The 17,988-nt window shown below is 45.5% G+C and overlaps 1 protein-coding gene across 1 annotated transcript in view; it reads right to left on the reverse strand.

Moving 5' to 3' along the window:
* TSPOAP1 (TSPO associated protein 1) overlaps nt 1-17,988 on the reverse strand; it is a gene marked incomplete at its 5' end in the record, with an annotated part of 68,629 nt that overhangs the window by 9,552 nt on the left and 41,089 nt on the right. Inside the window, 12 exons of the mRNA XM_084299921.1 lie at nt 1,199-1,302; nt 2,553-2,588; nt 2,961-3,032; nt 5,520-5,688; nt 5,872-6,023; nt 6,176-6,302; nt 6,894-8,021; nt 11,417-11,596; nt 11,913-12,215; nt 14,760-15,350; nt 16,132-16,283; nt 16,811-17,626. Of these exons, the coding sequence (XP_084156047.1) occupies nt 1,199-1,302; nt 2,553-2,588; nt 2,961-3,032; nt 5,520-5,688; nt 5,872-6,023; nt 6,176-6,302; nt 6,894-8,021; nt 11,417-11,596; nt 11,913-12,215; nt 14,760-15,350; nt 16,132-16,283; nt 16,811-17,626 (3,830 nt within the window). The remainder of the gene's footprint in view (nt 1-1,198; nt 1,303-2,552; nt 2,589-2,960; nt 3,033-5,519; nt 5,689-5,871; nt 6,024-6,175; nt 6,303-6,893; nt 8,022-11,416; nt 11,597-11,912; nt 12,216-14,759; nt 15,351-16,131; nt 16,284-16,810; nt 17,627-17,988) is intronic.

The raw sequence follows: 17,988 nt of genomic DNA on the forward strand, positions 1-17,988 counted from the left end.
ATTTACTTTATTTAGTTCCCAGTACTCGATTTCTCTCCTGAGGCTGCAGGTTCCTACTGATGGCAGTGAATGACTTTGTCCTAGCAGAAAGCAACTTCTAGGGAACTTCACTCACAGACACAGAGAACTGCACAGCTGATCCTATTAGGTGTTGCTGCAGGTTCAAAAACACCAAATGCAGCTTTACAGCACATCAAGTGACCAAATTTCCTGTGAGTTAGAATGGGGAACACCTCTAATAATGCAATGTCAACAGCACCTTGTTGATGAGAGCTCAAAAAAATTCTTCGGTCAGATGTGTGAATACCTACATAGATGCTGGTTGATGCATGTTTTTATTGTATTTCTCCTAAAATAATCCATTAAACCCAAAATACTCTGTCCTCAGAAGCAGGCTCTTTTGTTCATAAAACACACAGATTGGGTGTCAAGCATTACCTGTATTGTGCCACCTCTTGGCCATACATTCTTTTTACTAATCATGGGGTTAGTATTCAGATTCTTTCCATGTATATGTTTGCTCAGAGTAGACTGATGCTGCTACAGAGGAACAGAAACAGAGCATGTTCTAATTCAGAAAGTCTTTTTTGCTGGAAGGATTTTGTTTTACAATCTTTCCATCAGAAACAAATTTATCCACAAAATCACTGTTTGGATTATACGTAGAGACTGCTTGAAAAGCCGAGCGTAGAGGACTGGTCCATTAAATTGGAATTAAGTGTTCTTGCTTGAACAAAGACCTACACAGGTAGCTAACACAAAAGACATGCTCCATAAAGACACGTTCACCATAAGTATCAGAAATCAATTCTGACCCTTAATCGGGTATTTCCATTTACCACAGGATGCCCTGTACAGGTGCTAGCAGCAGGGGCTGTTTAGTCCTGTCTAAACACTTACAGGATGCTACAAGGCCATGAGATGCTCTAATAGCTTCACAGAGACAAATACTGAAAATGATTAGGGGTATGTTGCTTCATATTCTTCACAGAATAATAACTGACCACTGTTATTAGGGAATGCATGAGAGAACTTATTGGCAAACTTTATATTTTATGACTTCAGCCAAACAGTTATAGTCATTATTTTGCCATGCTATAATCATCTTAGTTTTTACCAAAGTCTTAAGTGTCTCAGGACAAAAGAAAAAAAGAGTGGAAAAAGAAAGGTATCAGAGGACTGAGCAGCTGCTGGTTACCTCTGCATCTGCATTTGGAGAGCTCTCCTTAGGATTATAGTCAAAGACAGCCATCATACTTCGAGGAGTAAGTAGTTCAGCTTCAAAGTCCTGATGCTTCTGTCCTGGAGGACAAAAACATAACAAAACATGCTGAGCTGGAAGCCAAAGGACAAAATACCAAGTCACAGCAGCTCTTCACTCTTCTTGGGAGTAAACTGAATAAAATGAATACAAGAGGGAAACTGAATGAGCAAGAGATCTTAGAGGATCCCGAGATATCTGATAAAGCAGATTTCTGATCTCCTGCATTAACTCACAGAACCAGTGACATCTCTCACTTGCAGTATCCTGGTATCCTGCCTATATATACAGGAATTTTAATTTATTTATTATTTTTTTTTAATATACTAACAGACACAAACACACAAGACAGCAGTCTCTTTACAGTGTCTCAAATGGATATTTCTCTTTTCTCCATGTAAAAATTATCCTGAGGAATAAATAAGTGCCAAGGAAACAGCAAGACCCTAAACAACATCAACAGGCAGTCTAGCCACACCAGCACAAAGCTCAGCACAAAGGGAAGGGCACGCAACACCCTGCATTTTTACAACCACCTACCTGCTCAGCCCCATTAAAGACCTGCTCTGACTCTACAAAAGCAAAGCTTGACACTACAGAAAACACAAATTGTCCAGTCCTTCATCTTACAGATCTGATCCATTGTATGGGTCAGCAGGGTGTTTGCAGGCTTGAACTCTCTTGACATCAATAAATCACAGAGCACCTAAGCATAGAGAGAACTCCTTCACGGGACCTTGGATTTTAAGGATCGCAGCATCAGATGAATAAGAGATTACCCTGCCCTTGCAAAGCAAAACCATGTGTGCCCTTCTCCTCCAAACACTCCCTTGTTTAGTCAAAGGCCACTGCAGTCACTAATAAATTAAAGAACTACAACTCTTCTTTTCTGAGAATGACCATTCTCTTACAGTGCTCTGAATGATGACTACAGCTACAGGACAAGAAGCAATGGGCACAAACTGAAATGCAGGAAGTTCTGGCTGAATATGAGGAAACATTTCTTTGCTGTTAGGGTGACAGAGCACTGGAACAGGTTGCCCAGAGAGGTTGTGGAGTCTCCATTTTGGAGATAGTCAAAACCTGCCTGGATGCAACCCTGTGCAACGAGCGCTAGGTGACCCTGCTTGGCAGAGGGGTTGGACTAGGTAGACTCCAGAGGTCCCTTCCAAACTCAACCATTCTGTGATACAGGATGTTGGATTGGCCCATGACCACAAAACTAGTGTCTGTATTATGATCATGCCAATGTAACATTCCCCTTCTTACAGTAAGAAAGAACAATTCTTACCCGTTTGAGACTTGTACTTCTCCTGTTTATCCAGTTCTGCTGGGGGGAGAAAACATCTTATCAATGGATATTCACCTTTAAACAGTGTCCACACCACATAACTGACAAACAACAATCAAAAGAACAAACGCCACAGCAGCAAAAAAACAGAAGCAAACTCTTCATGCAACTCAAAGTCTAAGCCAGTAACCATGACTCAAGGATGTAATAGGACGCAGAGGTCAAGCTCCAAAACTATAAAAGACATTACTGTTGTTAAAAAAACTTAACATCAGCAGGGATGGAATCTCTTTCCACTTCCTAGCAGTCGTACAAACATCTGAGGGTCCTGTAAGCAAGCAGTAAAAATTCAATGCAGTCTGTAATCCTATTGCAAAAAACAAAGAGGAAGCAGTGGGTGACACAGACCTTTCTTGGAGCGTCTGGGTTTTGGAGGAGGGACGGTTTGGCGGCGTGGAGGTGGAGAAAATGTGCCATTTCCTTAATAAAAACCCAAAAAAAAGCAAATAAATAGACAAGAGAAACAGACAGTGAATGGAAAGTGAAAAGCATCTTGAAGAGTGAACAGGCAACAGAGTGGCATGACATGCTTCCCCTGGGAAGCAGACACCGTGATTTCTGTGCACAAGGCCCCAATCTCTATTTATTGCATGTGGACTCAGACGAGGCATGATCCACATCCTAGATATATACAGAATTCCACATTGTATTTTTGCCCTTAATTGACGCCACAGTACACATCCGACCAACTTTGCCACTTAGCTGCATTTTATCTTTCAGAAGCAGCACCACAAAGATAAAATAAAGCCTTTGTACCATTAATACCTGAAAAATGCCAGGTGAAGTGAATCCCATCAGCTCAAGTGGGAAGGGATCTTGGGATGTCTCTTGTTAAAACTTCTGAACAAAACAGGGTCAATACTGGATTTGGACCAGGCTGCTCAAGGCTTTGCCTCACTGGGTCTTGAAAAACTCTTAGGACAGGGATTCCCCCACCTCTTGAGTCCTGTACCAATGCTTATTTATCCTCATAGTGAGAGATCTGTTTCTTTTATTTGGTCAAAACTCTCAACCGATTATTATTTTCCCTTTTCCTTCAGCCATGCAGTACCATGTACTGCCTGGTTGTGCCTGCTTGCTAACCTCTTTTAAGGTGCTAGAGGGCTGCCAGAAGTCATTCTTCACATACCCCAAGCCTTCTCTTCTCCTAGCTAAACAAGCCACAATTCCTCAGCCTCTCATTGTACACAATGTTCAAACACATCCACTGCCCCTGTATGGCTCTTCAATGCTTGAACATGTCCCTTGAAGTTCCAGAAAAGGGAGGATTTCTATAGAAGCCAGCACATACATCCCTAGAGAAGTCCCCAGCTGAGCCTGCCGGAGTACCCAGACCAATCCCTTAGAGGCATTCCCTCAATTACCAGGCTGTAATACCGGTTTACAGCAGCAGGAAAACTGGGGCACTTACAGCCCAGCTGTGTAAGGGAACAAGGTTTACCATCTCTGCACACACCCCCACATATCTTTTTCACTATCCCCACTGGATACTTTCCAAAGTGGATTTGGAAACTTTCAAATCCACTATGTTTCATGCAGTCTCAGAGCTATTAAGGTTTTTATTCTGAGAGGACGCAACAGGGGAGGGAACAGAGAGCCCTGTACATCCAGATAGGTACAAAGCCCACCACAGGCATCAAATCACCTCTGGGTACCAGGGAATAAATTCAAGAGAAACATTATGAATGTTCCAGGGGTGGAAAAAAGCCTCAGTAAAGTCTCTGCTCCCCGTAGACATGAGAGGGGCCAACAGACACAAACCTACCAAAAAGCACACAGCCACAAAGTGAAAGCAACTGCCTCCAAGTCCTGTGCTCCTGAGGACTCACCTTCCAGAGACCCACATTTAGCAGTTGGGCATGGTTAGACCCTTAGTCTCAAGGGCTGGACAATAGGTCTCAATGCAGGGGAACAGAAACAAGTTTGATCGCTTCTTTTTCATTTTTCCTTGACTGCCTGTGAGAACAGCTCAGTCCTTTGCCACCCCAAGCACCCAAAAACCCCATACGTGTGCTGTTTCAGCCTGCTGAACCCGTGAGGAAAAGGTGGCTAGCCAAAACGCAAATTTCCTCTCGTTTTAACAAGTGGAAAAGGTCAAAGAATCGCCACTGGTAGCAGACAGTACAAAAACAAGCACGGAATGAGACGGGGGGATAAAAGCCAGACAGGTGGGACACAATGTTGACAGCAGTCTCAGGGCAGCTCACAGCCCTGCAACTGCAGTCTAACCCAGCCCAAGCAGTAATAGCTGCAAATCCCAGGGAAGATTCCTCTCCTCTCTCTGAACATGAGTGGAAAGAAACAGGAAAGCCTCTGCAGTGCGTAAACCACTGAACCATGTACTTCAGGGAGTGAGAAACAGCCCACGGACCAGGGTCTACCCATTGTACACTCTTGCCTGACTGCCTTGCTGTCTCAAACCCTTCCTACCATTCACTATGAGTCTCTGCCCATCTTCCTCCTTTCCCACATTGAAAATTCTGTCACCTAAGAGCCTACAGGCTCATTTACAAACTCACAAAACAAGGGAGAGCACAAAAGTGAAAACTGTGTTCACAAACTTCAGCTGAACTACAAACTTTTGTTCCTCCTCCTCTACTGCGGATCAGCTTCACCAGCTTCTGTGTGGAGTTCAAAAGCACAACACTTCAAGCACTGGACCAACTCAAGCAGCCGCAAATGCAGCTCTGGGCAGTGGTGTCCCGCTCTAGAATCTGGTATGAACCAAGATCTCAGACATCCCTACTTGCCACTGCTGTAGCCACTAAACAAGCATTCAGATCCTGGGGATGAGCCATTCTGGTGGGCTGCATTGGCCACAAAACTTGACAGCACAACTGAGCTTTCTACAGTTCAGCAAGGACACATGAGGGCAATAGCACAACACACATAAAGGAGATACAGTACCTATGCTCTCCATTGGCGTGTCGGCAGGAAGGAACCCTTGCTTTAGCAGCTGCCTCTTGATTTCATTATTCTCCACCTGGATTTCAGATACCATGTTACATGGAATGTAACCTTCTCTTCCTGCACATTCACCCCTGTAAAAGCCATCAGCATCCTTGTCTCCACACACCTGCAAGGTAAAAGACAGGCCAAGGACTGTTTACACTACAGGGACCAAGACACAAAGACAACAGAGGAAGGGAATCTAAGGAAACTCCCAAGATGAGGAAGCTCCACTTCCCAAAGTTTATGCTGTCCCTGGAACAAGAGTTGGCTCCATATAGAGTAGATGTTCACTAAGATCTGCTCCTACCTTCAGGATCTGCCCCTCCTTAAATGGGAGCTCCTCTTCTGCTGCATCAGGGTTAGGAGACATAGAAACAGGATCATAGTCAAAGAGGGCCACAAATATTCTAATGCCATCATCTTTAACAGCAGTTGCTGATGCAGCACTTCTTGGAGGACCTGGAAGTAGTCAGGTGACACACCAGATATAATGTAAGCACCACTTCCCTGCCATAGACCTGCATGGCTAAAATACTATTAGCCTCCCCCATGCAATTTCCAACAGCCTCCCCCTCTTCTGCTGCATGACTCTCCCCTCCTTCCCCACTCACCTGGACTAGAGAGCAAAGGTTTCTGCATTTGACTTCTTCTTACACTCCTGTTCCCTCTTCTGCTGGGAGCCTGCCAGGCAGCTGAGCCAGACAGCTCCTGGCCCCTAGGATCTTTATTACCAGATGCCTGCAACAGGAACCACCAGAGAGTTAGTAGCAGCCTCTGCTTTCCAACTCATGTGAACAGTGCTCAGCCTAAATGCACTCCACAAAGCGCAGTGCATCCAAATGCAACATTCCTCTTCAGGGACACTCTAGAGCTGAAAATACTATGGGAGGTGGAAAAGAGAACTAAATACAGGCAAACACCCAGCCTGACAACGGGGATGCAAGGACGCAGGAAAGGGCATTTCAAATGAAGGCAATGACACTACAGTCATCATCTACACAAAGTTTTCACAAATCAGCTTATTTCACCAGGGATTCTCATTTGAGTCCCACAGCCTCCTGCTATAGGTAGGAAGACCCAGTGCGAAAAGGAATACTGCATCGGTGACACTCAGTCATTTAGCAGGAAAAGCAGAAGCAGCTAATACAAGAAAAGGCACGAAGCAGCACAGAACTACAAAATCTCCCAGATATTCTTCCAGATGGTCCTACAGGGTCCTTTTTCTGGACAACACTGAACAAAGCAAGATACAGGCAGGCCAGGGAAGCAGAAGGGAAGCTAACGCCACTGCAAGCTGCTTCAAAACCAGAATAGGAAAAGTCACCCAACCCTTTTGTGCAAGGAGGTGCTACGTATCCCCTTCCAAGGATGTTCGAGCCTCCTTCTCCAGACAGGTGACTTACAGTCCAGGTCCCAGCCCTGCTCCTCAGAGCTGCTCTCACACCTCAGTGCCTCCTTCTCCTGGCAGAAGAATTGCAGGTGGTGGTTTGGATATCCTGCCCACTCCATGTCCCGCTCTTCCAACATCTCCAGTCTGGTCAGGTCCCTTCTGCCATCCATGTGGACAACCTCAGATTGACTGGAGCAATCACTCCAATCCCCCGCACAGCTCTGGGACCTTTCTGGCCACAGCCTGCTCTCAGGGGGGGATGCACAGGTTGAATCCTGATCGTCTTCAGTGTCGTATTCAACATCTATTTCCAGGCTCCTGGGGCTGGAGCAGAGTGCTGCTGCCAAAGCAGGTTCTCCAAACCCTGAAACCACTGCTTTCTTGTGGTTTCTTCGTGAGGTTCCTTGTCTGGCTCGATTGTACACATCAAACCCCTCCTTACCACCAGCGCTACTCACAATGTTCAGCTCTTCCCTGAGGCTAGGAGCTCTGTACAATCCACTTCCCATCTGGCTGCAGTTGCCCAGCAGACGACTGCAATGCTCTGAGAGATCATTCTGTCTCTTCCTACCCATCTCAGGCCGACTCCAGATCTTCTCTTGATAGTTGTTTCCCTTCTTCTTGCTCTGAGTGGGGATTGCCCCAGTCCCAGGCTTTGGATCATTCTCCTGGTAGCCCCGGTTCCAGTTCGCCCTTTTCTGACTCCAGCCCAGAGGCTCAAACCCAGGGCTCTCATGGTCAGCATCCCCTCTGCTCTCCTTAACGGTACACTCATCCCATGGGGTCTCAGCGGACAGATCTGGGGAAGAATCACTACCATCTGCCTTTAGAAATGGCTCCTGGATGCTGAGTGGCTTCTCGGTCCTTCCTGCATGGTAGGTAGGCATTTCCAAGGAGTCTTGAACATTTGCCTTTTCCTCCATAACACCCTTCTCATCCTCATCTTCATCCTCATCCTCAGTCACTTCAGGGATACTAAACAATTTCTTGCTGTGGTTCTTCTGAAGTGGGAGCTCTAGTATCTTCTCCAGAATCTCCTCATCGCTGTCAGTATCACAAAGATCCATCTGTACCCAGCCCCCGAGAAAAGCAACAGCCAGGACAAGCAAAGGAAAAAAAGAGAGGAAATACACATTAAAAAGAGAGACAGGGTTACAGTGGATTCCCTCCCAGCACAGCGGTATGAAGCAGCGACTGTGGTCTGCAGAGAAGCAAGGGTAGGAAGCAAACAATAGCAATGGGTCTTCTGGCAAAGGCAATCAGATGAATTAGCAATGCAGCAGAAAGCAAGAAAGGCATGGATGAGCTCCCTCCCGGGCTCTGCCTCTGCACAGACAACTGTCTGCAACACCCTCCATCCTGCCTGCTGGACTCCCCACAGCTCCAGCATCCCCAGTCTGGGATGACGGGCCAGGAGCAACACAGATCCTCCGTAGTTGCTCACTGCACGTTGGAGCTGGTCTGCTTCCACCATCCACAGGGACCAGTCTCACAGCCTGTGCCCACACAAGGACCCAGAGTCCTCCCTTATCTCTCTGTCCTCACACTGGAACATAAGGAAGTGACCCTGTATAGCAGGACAACTTGAAGATGTTTCTGCTACAAAGCACCTTCCCCAAGCCTTTCCTCTCATCTGTCAAGGTCCAGCTCTACAGCAGTTTGTCTCTAAATCCAGGTTAATGCAGCATTGCCATGAATATACATGAAAGTCCTTTATGTCAATGGGGTTGTGCATACTTCTATCTCACTTGCAATCTGGGAAAGAGTCTACCAGCTCACACAAAACTTTTGGAAAAACATTGAATTTTAGAACTTGTTTTGGATCAACTGTGTAAGTTATGTTTTGCCTTTTACTACATTTATAGTAAAATAAAAGGGTAGAATCCTGGAAACACAGCATAATTTAACTTAGAAGATATGTCTGGAGGTCTCCGGTCCAACTTCCCTGATAATTTTTACCATGACTTTCTAAAAACATTTATAAGTACTTAACAAAGCATATGCAGATACTGATGTTTTAAGCTACAGCCACAAGCCTGGCCATGCAGAGATAATTAAAAACTGAACCACGACAGGGTGAAAAGGCAGTTGTAAGCTGCCTATTGACCACTTCAACCTCCATAACTTTTTCCAAGCAAAAGCTGGTCTTGAATCATATTTAGAATGGGTTAGAAGGGACCTCCAGAGGTGTCTAGTGCAATCTCCTACTTGCAATCAGGACTGTTACAAAGACTATAGCAGTGTTTTGCTTAGCTGAGGCTGGAAAACAACAAAGAACGGAACTCCTGCACCTCTGACCCATGAGATCCATCCCAGGGCTGCATCACCTTCCTAGGAAGGAAGTCTGTACTTATGTCCAACATGAGCCAAACTGCAGCTCATGGCTGTTGCCTGTTTCTTTATTATTTGCCACCCTTTGACTTTGGCTTTCTCCTCCTTGTAATCATCCTTCAAATGGTTGCAACCAGCTACTAGACCTCCCTTTAGCCTCCTCTTTGCCAGACCAAACAAGCTCAGCTTCCTAGAACTCTGCATACGATGAGCACTCAAGGCCCTACTTTGTTAGCACAAATTAGTAACATGCTAATTTATAAATGCAACCATAAAAAACAGTCTAGTAAGACATTTACAAAACTGGGGCCTTTGCTTTTGAGTTTTAATATAATAAATGGTTTCTAGCAAGTTGAAGCTGCAGCTATGCAAGTGTGAGCTTCCACATCAAGACAAAAGGAATCCAGGGACTCAGAAAACAAAAATATTGAAGAAAAACACTGTTTCGTATTTGAAAGAAGTAGAATAATGAAATTCTGTAACATGAGAAGGGTCTGGGACTTTGTAGTCCATTAATAATAAAGAAGAAAGTTAAACAACATAACCGAGATTACACTTTTAAAATCAGAACCCCTCCATTCTTTTATCCCACAAACCCTGAGTCAGCTGAGGAGACCTGAAACAACCCAGAACATTACTAAATATGCAGAAGCCTAGAAAATAGGCCTGCCGAGGCTTGGCCCAACTTCAGCCATCATCTTCCTCTACATTACAAAACAGTGTAGTGAGCTCTGTGCCCTAGATCTTCCTTCCCCCTGATGCCTCCTACCCATTCAGCATCTTGTCACACTCATGCCATCAACTCTGCATTGCCAGAACAGAAAACAATCACTTTACCAGGTCAAGAAGCACCAGTTTGCTCAACCCCTTGGAGTGTGCATGTTGTTTTTTTTTTTTGGTAGTTCTTTGTCAGGGGAAAACAAACAAACAAACAAATACACTTTCAGGCTAATAAAATGTCCAGGAAAAGGTGACTAGTAATGGTGTTTCTAGCTGTTCTCATTTCCCCTTTTCTCCTTCCAGGGAAACTGTTTTTATCACTTTTTTTTTTTTTTTTTCCTAGCACAATCTAGAGCTTCAACACGTTCTTCCCAGGGAGCCCAGGTCTCCAGCCACCAGGTTCCTGACACACTGCCCTGTAGGTCCACCCTCCCCACCAAAGCAGAACCCCCTTCAAAAGGGGAAAAAGCAGCAGATTTACTCCAGATTCATTGCAATTTCTGCTGCTGTCTATTTAATGCTCAGCAGATCCATCCCATCTGTGCTGCAGGCTATGAGCCACACAGTTCAGCATCGGTGAACTACAACTGTTCTTTGATCACATGAAAGAAATAAGGGTGTTTCTTGCAATACAGGAAGATCACATTTCCTGCAAATCTTTCTAATTTCTCAGTTATCCAGCCTTAATACCATCCCTCATGTGCATTCATTTCAACTGTCATAATTTGTATGATTATATATCCCTTCCCAGTCATGCAGTTTTAAGCACATTTCCTGATGCAGATGCATTGTAACACTCCAGCTAGCTTTAACTGTTTGAACTCGTAACATGAATAAATTATTGCTCATAATTTAACTTAAGCAGTATTTTCTCACTTGTAACATCTGAATTGCAAAATCACTGCTCCTGCATGCAATCCTTCCATTCAGAGAACACCAAGGTTTAAACAAAATCATCTGCACGACATGATTCATGTTCAGGAGTGTGTGCAGGACTAAGGCCAAAATATTACATGACCATTTTCCCTTTGGAGGGATGGTGGATTGCTACAGAATCTATAGATGGGTGGACTTTACAGACTCCTTCGTGCTCACTGTTTCCATCTACATTAAGAACTTGGTCAATACAATTGATTTTTCACCCTGGGCTCTGAAGTTCACATTACATCGTGTGTTCTTCCAACTACTTAAACCACGGACAAATTTATTACATATAAACACTCTCCCCTCTCATGAAGAACTTGCATTTTAGCAGCTTAAAGACAATGCTGGGAGTAAAAGCAGAGCATGCAGGAACTTAGCCAAGCACTACTGAGAGTGCTGGAACCAGACCAGCACCTTCTCCTGTGAGCTGATGACATGGGATGGCTGCACTGGCACTCCCCACAAGCATCACTCTGCTACAGGTTACCTTTTCTCCATTCTCCCTGTAAAAGGGCTCTCTTGAATCCCATTTCTTCTCTTCCAGAGCTTCTGAGGACAGTTCATCTTCTTCCTCTTCTTCCAAAATATCTGAAAGGTCCGAACTACGGTTGTGCTCAGCAAAAAGGGTAAGCTGTCGTCTTCCTATTTCAGACAGTTTTTCTTCTTGCTGTGGAAAAACAAAACCAATTTCAATCCTCTCAGGCATCCTCTCTATTTCAGCAATAAAGTAATATTTTACTTTTATTCTCTCATACACATGCAGTTAAAGTGTGTTAAGAAATAAATTGGACAGCACCCAGTGCAGCAATTGGCACGTGCACACACAAACGTGCATGAATACACAAAACTGACAGACACTTTATAACATGCAAAGAATGGTACAGCTTAAGACTGTAAAAGAAAGAAAAAAGAAAAAAAAAGATATCAAATACAATCTATATCCCCCTCCATAGGCAGAAATTTGACCAAGGTACAAAACAAACCTCTCTTTTCACTCTGGACATTTCTTTCATCACCTCCTTGCCAGGGGACAACCTCAGGAACTCCTGGCAGCTGCTCCCACCTGTGGTTGCATCTCGGGAGGTGCCCTCTGTCCTGTCAGCCTGGCCTGGGGCGGGCACAGGCTCTGGGCTCAAGTGCTTCTCCTTTGTCTCTCTCTCTCTTTCAGTACTGGAACTTTTTAGTGGCTCTTCCACAGAGCATGTACAGCAGGTCTCCATATGTATCTTCAGGCTACTGTTAGATGGGGTCTCTAGCTCAGGTGCTTTGGTTACAGATTGTTCCATCTGGGAAACAAACCAAAAAAAAGGCATCACCAGGATAACAGCATCGTCTGCAGGACCTTCCTGCGCCCCCCCCCAAGTGCATGCTCTATTTCTACTCTTCTGCAAAGGACCCCTCAAGGACAATTTGAGAAGTTCAACCTTGGCCTGCTTGCCAGCAGTTCTGAGGTGAATGACACCAGTCTGCTGCACCCCCCACCCAGCCCTTTCTTGGCAGGGAGCAAAAAGAAACCTGGGGGAAATGTCATCCAATACTTGTGAACCAAAAGGGGACCCTTAACCCCACTACTCTGTCTGAAATACCATGTGTTCGGTGTCCTCGGTGCATGAAGATTTTGGCAGTCAATTTTGTATCATAGAAGGCTGGCCTGTACTGGAACAAACTCCTCCTTAGAGTTACCTGAAGGTGGGCCCTTCCACTACAGCACTGTGCTTTGCACCTGTGCAAGTCCAGCCACCTCATATGTCACATACAGGCCACAGAAGCATATCAACAAATAGTTTTAGAGCAGCAAGAACAAGATGAGCCCAACCCATACAACCAGGCCATTTCCCATTCCGCTGTTCCAGAGGAACATCCTGAGCACTAGCTTGCAGGTTAGCTTGAGCTGGAGGTGAGGACACTATCCCAGCACTTCCTGGAGCTGGTAAGTGCTGTGAAGAAAATGGGATTCTGTGAAGAATATAGACAGAGAGTACAGCTGCACAAACAGGAACAAGGAGGGTAAATCAGGCAGGCCTTTATCAGCCATCTCCTTTGCTAACTGTTCATCTAAAAAAGGTAGCCTATCTCCACTGCATTTTGCAACGAAGTACAGTTTTGTCCTTATGTACCAGACACACTTAGCAAATATTCACAGGATCAGACTCCAAAGGAGATTTAGACACTGCAGCACCTAGTTTCTAAATGCCCCCTGAGTTTAGGCAAAAGCTAGGCAGGTCTGCATCTCATATTTAATCTGACAGCTAGACTCCTTCTGCCCTGCTTCTTTTTGTTGACAGCTGAGTGAAGACAGACAGTTTGTACTGGGCATCCCAGTACCGGAGGGACATAGAACTACCAGAGTGAGTTCAGAGGAGGGCTACAAAGATGATGAGAGGACTGGAGCACCTGTCGCACAAGGACAGGCTGAAAGAGCTGGGTCTGTTAGCCTCTAAAAGAGGAGACTGAGGGGAGACCTCATCAATGTGTATAAATATCTGAGGGGAGGGTGTCAAGAGGATGGAGCCTGTCTCTTTTCAGTTGTGCCCAGTGACAGGACGAGAGGCAACGGGCACAAACTGAAGCACAGGAGCTCTGGCTTCTGAGAGGGTACTTCTTTACTGGAGTGGGGGGAGGGAGGTGACAGAGCGCTGGAACAGATTGCCCAGAGAGGTGGTGGAGTCTCTTTCTCTGGAGATATTCAAAACCCACCTGGATGCCATCTTGTGCAACGTGCTCTAGGTAAACCTGCTTGGGAGAGGGGTTAGACTAGATGATCTTCAGAGGTCCCTTCCAACCCTAGTCATTCTGTGATTCTATGACACAGTGTCCTGGTTTCAGTTAGAACAGAATTAATTTTCTTCCTAGTAGCTGGTGGAATGCTGTGTTTTGGCTTAGGATGAGAAGAGTGCTGATAACACCCCGATGTTTTAATTGTTGCAGAGCAGTGCTTATACCAAGCCAAGGACATCTCAGCTTCTTGCTCTGTCCTGCCAACAGGCAGGCTGGGGGTGCGGTAAGAGCTGGGAGGGGACACACCCAGGACAGGTGACCCAAACTAGCCAAAGGGGTATTCCATAGCATCTGACGTCAGGCTAAACAATACATAGGGGTGGCTAGCCAGGGGGAGGGGGCCGGACTGCTCGGGGTTAGGCTGGGCATCGGTCAGCGGGTGGTGAGCAATTGCATTGTGCATCACTTGTTTGTACATATTTTTATTACTTTCCTATTATCACCATTGTATTATTATTATTATTATTATTATTGTTATTATTATTTTTGTTATTATTATTTTCCTGTCTTATTAAACTGTCTTTATCTCAACTCACGGGCTTCACTTTCCATTTCTCTCCCCTGTCCCAGAGAGGGAGGGGGGAGGGTGAGCGAACGGCTGTGTGGTGTTTAGCTGCCAGCCGGGTTAAACCACAACACACAGCTACATCACTGGGCAGTGCCCCTTCTTGCTACAGGGCTTAGTCTGCCTTGCACAAGTCCACCCAACTGGAGAAGATTCTTGGAAGTCAAAGACAACAGCAATGCCTGACTAACACCGACATGAAAAACAGTAGGAACATCCTTTTCACCATCCAAGCCCAAGGAGTTCTTGCTTTCGTAACTCTACTCATGCTCTGGTTGCACACATGCAATCAAGTAGTGAGGTTCTTCTGCTCTTGCAGGTACACAACAGCAGCCAATGCTGTTTCCTGGTTTGCCAACCACTGGACGATGGCCCAAACAAAACAGTGCATCACAACAGGAGAAAGACAAACAGCAGCACGTCATTCCATTCCCCAAAATGATTCATTCTCCTTCCTAGCACATGAGGCACGAGACATTAAGCTTACCTTCACCTCTGTCCATTTGTCTGAGCTTTTCAATTCTGCTTCCTTTGAAGAGCCAGGCTCTGTGCCCTCACCAGGGAACACTGTGCTGCCAGCTTGCTGAGGAGGCACAGTCAGACATTTCTTGTCTTGTGCATCGCCTGATCCCTCTGGGAAAGTGTCTATGGTGTGCACCAACGAAGCACTGGGAGAGTAGAGGTGCAGTGGTGAGGAGGCTTTCTCTGGCAGAGATCGTGCTGAGCCATCGTGGCTGGAAGAAAGATCAGTCAATTTGGCATCTGAGATATCAGTGGAAACTTGTTGAAGCAGGAGTGCCACTGTCTGGTGCATGGGTGGGCTGCGTGCAGACAGAGAGCCCCTAGGATCTCTGCAGGGTAGTCTAGAGGTAAAAGTAGTAGAAACAGCAGAATCTGAATTTGAAGAGTGACGAGATGTTCTCAGCAAGACTGAGGAAATCTGGGCTGGAACTGAATCTACTGACTCTCCATACAGAGACATTGTTCTCACAGAAACTTCCCGGCACACCTGGAACATTTGAAGCTGGGACAAGTCCACAAGAATGCTCCCAGCTGTTGGAGAAGTAACTTCTATTGCCTGCAAGCAAAGAACCATGAAGCAGTTATTTATTGTGCCCAGTTCAGCCTTTCTGAGAATGGTAGCTCCTGAACAAGTGTCCCCTAACAGTAAAGAGAAAGTCACAGCTTTTGGGTATAACATCACTGGCAAAGATGAGTTATTAACTTTCCTGGGGCTTATTGGCAGCACCATGGTGAGGCAGCACCATTATGCCTCTTCCCCACCCATGTTTCAGGTGGGCACACCACAAACATGGTAAAAGGAAGACACCGTAATGCTGGGATAAAAAACATACATGAAAGACAGTCCACAGAAAGGAACTGTTACTATGTTCTGAAGAGACTGGAATCAAATTAACAAGCTAAGCACCCATATGAGGAATGATGAAACTCCCTACCGATGCCACCACAAAGCAATTTAACCATTCTGCAGTTACTGGGTCTCCACTTGGGATCCCACAAATCTGGATCTGCCCTAAGTTACCAACCTGCAGTAAAGTTAGCCCCTGTGCACTATGCTAATGAAGTATTAATCAGAAAAGTCCCTTCCCAGTAGAAAAAAAAAATCCTCCCTTTTTAGAGCATGATCCTTTTTCTCCACTTCTCATGAATACACAAAGTACCTCTCAGTCCTGCCACAGGAGCACCACAGTGACATTAACACTCATCACATGCCTGACTTGTACAGTCAGTGGCTGCTTTCGATGTCTTGAAGCTCTGAGGTTGCCCCGTTGACCCTGCACCAGCCCCCAGCCACCCACCTGCACAAACATCAGCCTTGCACAGTATCAGCTCCATACCTTCTGTCCGTCCGCGTACACAGCGTAACCAGTGACTCGAACTCCGTTGGAAGATCCTTCGGCATCAATAGTGACAGGTAACCAGCTGATAACTAGGATACCTGGCGAGGGACCAGCTTCTACCTGGACATCCAGAGGAGCATCAGGCGTACCTTTGAGAAAACAAACAGACTTTTGTCTTGCTTACCTCACTACAGCATAACACTAAATTAAACCCCTGTTTGTATCAAAAAGAAAACTCTCACACCAGACTCATCACTGCAGAACCCCAAGCCTTGGGAAGCGCAAGACAAAACCAGAGCAAATAAGGTGCTCTTGTTCTGTGAAAACATTAATGCACAGAAAACAAAACTTTGCAAAAGTAGCTGAGGCCAAGATGCAGCAACCCTTAGAGCAAGGTAAGTGCAGGTCACAGCAAAACAGATTGTCCATGTCCCAAGAGGCATGCTGCTCAAATCAGCAAAGGGGATGTCTTCTCAGAGCAAATGAAAACAGAAGTAATAAATTCTTAAAATAAGAGAAGAACAAAACATTAAGACAAAACAGTACAGCATCTCACACCTCAGATCCTAATAAACCTTGCTTCCCTTTACTCCAAGGTTTCACAGCAAAGTTCAGACAGAACTCTCTTCCCCAAGCACTTCCTGCACAGTGGCATTGGGCATGACTGCTCTGATACCTGCTAGTGGGGTAGTGAAGTGTATCACAGCTGAGTTCTGCTCCTGCCCCTCTGGGACCTCTTCCCAAGGAGTTTTCAAGGGTCGGGCTTCCAGCTTGGCAACATACTGAGTGCTTGGCTGCAGGTTGCGGAAAGCATACCAGTAGACCCCTGGTTTTGTTATGTCACATTCCTCCCCATTGAGATACACTGCATGGTTATAATTGCTGTTGCAGGGAAGCCATGTGACTTCTGCTGATGTGGCAGTGACGCTTCTGACTTTCAGCATAGTTGGTGCCAAACAAATATCTTGCCCCACAAAGAAAGTGCATCGCAGTTTATCAGAACTGCCTTGCTCTGTCACGCTCTGCACAGACACACGGTAAGCCTTCGTCTTTAAATCCAGCTTTTCAATCACTGTTTTGGTCTGAAAGCCACTCTTCACATTTTGACGTAGCTCTTCATCCACATAGATATTGTAGCTTTGTATGTCTGGGCAGCCAGTCGGCAAAAGTGGTGGTTCCCAGCCTACAACTATGCTTCTGGCAAGCTGCTTGATCAAAGTCAGTTTTCTTGGGTAAGGCACTGCTGTGTGACTAACAGCTTCCTCCTGGTCTCCTTCTGCTCTACTGACCAACGGACTGATGCTACTCTCTTCAATGGAGAAATCACTCTTATCTCCACTGCTGGTGCTTGCACTGACAAAACTTTTCTCTTGGTATGAACTATGGGTGAGATCATTCAGCTCCGAAGGCAGAAACGTCATGAGGTCATCATCTGAAATTCGCTCAACAAAATTGGAGGGGACCAGCCCTCGCCGGCCATCCATCAGCTCCCCTAAACAAAAAACATGAAACCTGTTACCACTGCACCTACCATTCAACCTTCCAACTCATCTGTGAAGACAATGTGACAATTTCTATGCTAGGTCATAACTGCACTGCAGTCAGGAATGAAAAAAGCTCTGGGATGTTATCCCTGGGCAAGTTTGCTCCATTTCCTACAGCTGCTCTTGTTACATCCCAATGTCCACAGTGAGATAACTCACTGTGAGATAACTACACACTTCAGAGCCAACTAACCACAGAGCGTTTTTTGTAATTAAGGGTTAAGCTTAAGGGTTTTTCCTACTTCATTATTCTCTTGTTCTTCCTCACAGCTTTTTTTTACTAACTTAAATGTCTTTTTCTATTTTTCAC

Source organism: Netta rufina (genome assembly GCF_964035555.1).
Source record: "Netta rufina genome assembly, chromosome: 21".
In the NCBI taxonomy this organism is placed as follows: Eukaryota; Metazoa; Chordata; class Aves; order Anseriformes; family Anatidae; genus Netta; species Netta rufina.